Source organism: Euphorbia lathyris, chromosome 1 (assembly GCF_963576675.1).
Source record: "Euphorbia lathyris chromosome 1, ddEupLath1.1, whole genome shotgun sequence".
Taxonomy (NCBI): domain Eukaryota; kingdom Viridiplantae; phylum Streptophyta; class Magnoliopsida; order Malpighiales; family Euphorbiaceae; genus Euphorbia; species Euphorbia lathyris.
The window spans coordinates 58565276-58571055 of NC_088910.1; the positions used below are offsets into that span (position 1 = coordinate 58565276).

The 5780-nt window shown below is 31.6% G+C and overlaps 1 protein-coding gene across 1 annotated transcript; it reads left to right on the plus strand.

Annotated features, from left to right (window-relative positions):
- Positions 1-2537, plus strand: LOC136234573 (probable transmembrane ascorbate ferrireductase 4). The gene is made up of 4 exons (XM_066024124.1): positions 1-280; positions 367-418; positions 507-703; positions 1446-2537. The coding sequence occupies exons 1-4, from the start codon at positions 140-142 to the stop codon at positions 1770-1772; spliced, it is 717 nt and encodes a 238-aa protein (XP_065880196.1). The 5' UTR covers positions 1-139; the 3' UTR covers positions 1773-2537.
- The last annotated feature ends 3243 nt before the right edge of the window (positions 2538-5780 follow it).

Here is a 5780-nt window from a genome sequence, read left to right on the forward strand (position 1 = left end):
TTCCCGAACTTATTATTATTATGATATTTAGCAAAGAATTCTTTATTTTTTTAATATAGAAAGTAAGCCCCCAAATGTTGTCACAGTATCACTTAGATCCAGAGCTCAAAAAGTGTCGGTAGCAAAAAACACGGAAGCTATGGCTGCTGTGTTTGCGCTTGTCCTCTTTGCTAGAATTTCAGGTCTTATAGTTGCAGGTTTAGTCATCTTTTGGGCTCTCGTTTTCCAGTCCAGCTTTCTCCCCCATCACTCTTCATCTCCTCAAGATCTCATTTATGCTGTATGCACTTAATCGCTCTTCTTTGTTTCCCATTTCTTAATTCTAAACCCATACCATTATGTTTATTACTTTCAATGCTTTTGCAGATTCTTCATCCTTTGTTAATGGTGATTGGCCTTATTATAATTAGTGGAGAAGGTAAGCTAATTAGAATTGAAATCAATCAAATGATTGAAGAGTTAATTGGGGGTTTGATTGATTGATTTTGTTTGATGTTTTGATGCAGCAATTCTGGTGCACAGATGGTTGCCTGGTTCAGGGAATTTGAAGAAATCAGTACATTTGTGTCTTCAAGGAGTAGCTTTGGCTTCTGGAATATTTGGGATTTGGACTAAGTTTCAATCCCAAAAAGGGGTTGTTGCTAATTTCTACAGTTTGCATTCTTGGATGGGCTTAGTTTGCATTTCCTTGTTTGGAGCTCAGGTTTCCCTTCTAATCCCTTTTTTATTTTCTCATAACACATCTATTTTACTTTCATCATCAACTTGCCAATATCAACTTTCATATAAACTTTCTTAAATTGATACTATAGATAGCAATTTAGTTCATGATTAACTATTTTTTATCAAAATTTCATTATACATATTTTTAAAATTAATCTATTTTTTTTTAAAGAACTCAAGTCAATTAATAATTTTGCTATGAATTTAGTTTTGTCAATTTCAAATTAATTCAAAAGTCATACCTATATATGAATAATAGTTGGTTTTTAAAATGGCAAATTTTTTTTTTTTTTTTTACAGGAAGGTGTCTTTTTCAACTTAATTAAAAAAGGATGTATATTTTGTTCTTAATTAATTGATAGTCGATGACATAATTTTGAACAAATTGACTTTTCTCTGTAGTGAAGAGTTTAAACTGGCCCTTGATCGTTTAATTTGCAATTGTCCTTTTCGCAAATTCAGAGAATTATTCTCATTTTAGGATGCTGGTGAAGGTTGATATAATATATAATTAATATATGGTGTGCTGGAAGTTGCATAAATTCTCCCATGATTGCAAAATTGCAATTATTAGGGAAGGGTGGGTGGTCCATATTCCTTTTAGGAGCAGCCAGCCCCAAGACTCATATTATTATTTGATTGTTGTATGTATTAATTATGGATGTTAGTAGTTGAAATGTAAGTGTTAATTAATTAATTAATCAGAAAATGGTATGATGCAGTGGGTGATGGGATTCATGAGCTTCTGGCAGAGAGGAGAGAAAAGGAGAGTAAGGCAGAAGATATTGCCATGGCATGTATTTGTTGGATTATACACGTATGGATTAGCAATAGCAACAGCTGAAACAGGTCTATTAGAAAAGTTGACATTATTGCAAATGCGAACAACAACAAATGTATCAAAAAGATCACCAGAATCATTCTTGGTAAATGGTTTAGGAATAGGGTTAGCAATGCTAAGTGGAATCGTAATATGTGCTGCTGTTTCTCCTAAGCGACCTCTTATTTCTAAAATTATGCACTCTCAATCCAATTCCTTTTCTTCTTAATACCCCTCTTCTATTTTTTTCTTGCATTTTTTTTATACTCCAATTCTTTCCAAAATTTTAGGGCTCCAATCTTAGGCAAATTTGCGATTTTTTGTAACTTTATTCCTAAAATACCAAACTGTATAATTCTTAACGCCCTGATCCAATACCATGTAGATATTGTCCGTTCTGGCCCAATTCCAACACATTGGGCCTCACGGCTTTAAAACGCGTCTGCATGTATTGGATTCACATCTTACTAATAAGCCCCAATCACCCTCTCTCCATTTCCGATTTGGGATTCAGTTCATTCCTGCCCCCATCGCCATCCCTTAGGGCCGCTCCTTGCTCACCTTCTACCCCGACGCCACGCACTCCGGACCGAGTCGTTACAATAATTGTAGGTCAAACCCCTCCGACCACCCTAACCAGGGGTGGTTGCGGCCCCTGTCTCTAATAAGAAGATACCCAAGACAGAGGCAGCCCGGCTTGGCTAGGCTGCCTCAATTTCAATTTTGGCCCTGGAAAAGGGCCAATAGTTAGGGCCATCCTACAAGTGATAAAATTACAAATTGATATCTTTATTTTAATAAATTAGTTTGCCATTTTTAATTTGATTTGGATTTGATAAATTAGGAATTGTATAAATTGGTAATTTGATTAAATACAATTTTATTGGTTGTAGTATACATGGTTAAGATTTGGGTGGTTAATTAACTCGTTGAGTTTGTATTTAATTACAATATTCAACTTGATTAATATATGATAAACAATAAATTTCCATAAGTTTGTGTAAAATGATTAAGGAGGTGTTTGTTTGCTCCTTTTCATATTCCTTTTTACCTTTTCACTTCAAAATGGAGAATTTTAGGTGTTTGGTTAGTGACATCCTGTTTGCCTTTTACATCTGAAAAGCAACCTTTTGCAAAAGCAGAGAATCTCTGCTGCAAATCGTAACATCAACAAACCGTAACAACAAACAGCAAACCGTAACAACAAACAACAAACAACAACAACAAACAGTAGGTAAAACAAACGGGCCCTAATTTTACTTTTTATAGTCCAAATATAGTTTAATATTGAGAAGTTTTACGGTTGTATGTAAAAATTGGTTATGGACCACTGAGATGATAATATGCACAATTTTTTTTGAGCGAGTTTGATTTAACAAAACTTTTTTTTATGCACACATGTAAATTTAGCCCATACAACCGACCAATCCTATATTCGTCACTAATTGTACCCTTACCTTTTTTAAGCAAGGTCAATTTTAATGTTTATTTGACCCAAAAAAAAAAATTTGAACAAGTTACCGGAACTTCACCAAAAGCAAGGGGCGAAGGTCAATCTTGAACAGGAACCAGAACCGAGGTTTCACTGTTATAAATCCCTCCATTTTGCAAGTTCCAAATAAATAAAACATTTGTTTTGTTAATTCCTTCAAAATATCTTGTGTTTATTCGTTTAATCCCCGAATTCGAACTTTATGTATTATTCACTTTAGTCCCTAATTTAAGATTTTCTGATTCATTCACTTTAGTCCCTGGTTTGAAACTTTATGTTTTATTATTCACTTTGGTTCCTATAAGTATATTTTCTACTATTAGCACATTTAAACCAATTACTCTTATTTAATTATTTTTAGCATTCATCCTACACATTTATATTTTATTTAATTTTTAGAAGTTACTAACAAGTGTTTTGTGGAGTTTCGGGACGAATAGAGTTGAAAACGGATGGGAATTGACGGACATTCAGTCAGTGAATTCTATAGGAAACCAGAAGCATGTCATCCCAAGTTTTTCTGTTACGAATCTGCGACAAAAACCTTTGCCAGTAATGCTGAAACTTGTATTTTTCTTAATATTTGCATACATCCGCAGCTATGTTTCCTAAAGAATATATTGTTTCACTAAGCAAAGATAAAGCAACCCTAGTTGCATTTGTTTCAATGATACTTGAACTTTCAATTCAACTCTATGCTTTTCTAGGTTTTGTCTTTCGCTAAACGGCTATACAAGCACTTAACATATAAAACTTTGTAAAAGAAGATGGATTCATATTGAATAGTTCAACCGCAATTAAGTTCTTCATCAACATGGAAATTCCTAAGATTATAGCATTCTTAGGGAAGTATATATAATTGCAAATTATATTTAATTCTTCAAACGCAACAATATAATGTGTATGTTGTTTATTCTAACTTGTATATATAGTTTAAAAGGGTTAAGAAAACATATCCAACTCTTCTAAAGACAATAGATATTTGATGTAACTTACATTAAAGTAGAAAATGGAATCAATAGAAAAAAATATTGCATAATTGCTCCAATATTCACACTAACAATGTACATTTTTTTAATGCATTAAACCTCCATGATCCTTTTACTTAATAAAAATGTAGCCTTCCATGTATGTTTATTTGCTGCTCTCTTTTATTAAGAATCTAAAATTCAGCAAGAATTAAAGATTCCATCTAAGGGTTGGTTGTATCAAGTATACCCATGTTATGAAAGCAACGTTTAGAATGTCGATGACAAGTTTTAGTGTAAACACTATAGATATATCTAGGGGTGTTCAAACTTGGGTTGGGTGGGTTATAGTATAATCTTAACCCAACCCATGTAAGAATTTTTTTTTTTTTAAGATGGGTTGGGTTATAGTGGGTTATATGAATTTTTTAAGTGGGTTAGATGGGTTGGGTTATAATGGGTTGGATGGGTTATTGTATATTTATCATGAATTGTATATAACAATTCTCCATGTTTTTTATTGAGTTGATTTTTTTTTTACAAATTATTGAGTTATTTTTTTTAAAGCTGCTGATTTTTTTTATAATAATAATAATAATAAGTAAACCTCAAAATCATAGTTAAAGGATAATAAATCAGTATATGAATATCACAATACAAAGCGATGAAAGATATAAAAAAATTTAAAAGCCAAATCAATTAACCATTAACGAATCTTGTTCCACGACCACGGGTAATCTTGCCTTTTCGAACTCTTTTTAATTAGGCCAACATTGTTTTTTTATCCATTTAAAATTTTAAACATATTTTTTTAGTGGAGTACATGAATCGCCAGAATCGGTGTACTCGCTCGATTCACCATCGATTTGGTAGGGGTGTTCAACGGTCGGTTCGGTCTGAAAACCGAACCGAATCGAAATAACCGAAAACCGAATAGTCAATAAAATGGAACCGAACCGAATCAAACCTAACCGAATAATAATAACAAACCGAACCGAACCGATCGAATAATTCAGTTCGATTCAGCTTATCGGTTCACTGTATTTTTCACTAAATTGAAATAAACTATAGATAAAAAAGTAATTAATTTAATTTCAATAAAAAGCCTAATTTTTTTTATATAAATCATGTTATATGATTACGATTACGTTAGATTTAAACTGAATATTGAAAATATGAATTAATCTGGGCTATTGTTTCAAAATTAATAAATTTTATACTTTTAATTTATAAATACAAATTTGTATTTTTGAGAATTACCGTTTAGAAATTAATAATAGAGTTAGAGATACAAGAATAATAGCTTATAAATTAGGTTGTTTCTATTTATATGAAAACATAGAACTTAATTCATAAAAAAAACATAGAACTAGAAAGTTTTTTATTTTAATTACATTCAAATGGACTAATTGAAAATTAAGAACTTAGAAAATTCTTTAAAAAAACTTAGAAAACTATTCATCATCTGGTTATAATTCTCAATCTATTTAGAGTTTATTTTGGTCGGTTCGGTTATTTTGTCACAAAAACCGAACCGACTGAAATTACTGAAATATTATATATATTAGAAACGAAACCGAATCAAATAGACCGAAAAACCGAATTTTATCGGTTCGGTCGGTTATTTTGGTCCGGTTTGATTTTTGAACACCCCTACGATTTGGGCGTCATGTTCAATTCAAGTACGCATTTTTTCTTTTTTCGATTTTTTTTTTGTTTCTCAATTGTCCGGTTTTGCAATTTTTATTTTTTTAATTTAAAAAATATCATATTATTA

Coding starts and splice junctions, on each gene's coding strand:
- LOC136234573 (XM_066024124.1), top strand. CDS start 140: ATGGCTGCTGTGTTTGCGCTTGTCCTCTTTGCTAGAATTTCAGGTCTT. Junction 419..506: donor TATTATAATTAGTGGAGAAG/GTAAGCTAATTA, acceptor GTTTTGATGCAG/CAATTCTGGTGCACAGATGG. Junction 704..1,445: donor TTTCCTTGTTTGGAGCTCAG/GTTTCCCTTCTA, acceptor GGTATGATGCAG/TGGGTGATGGGATTCATGAG.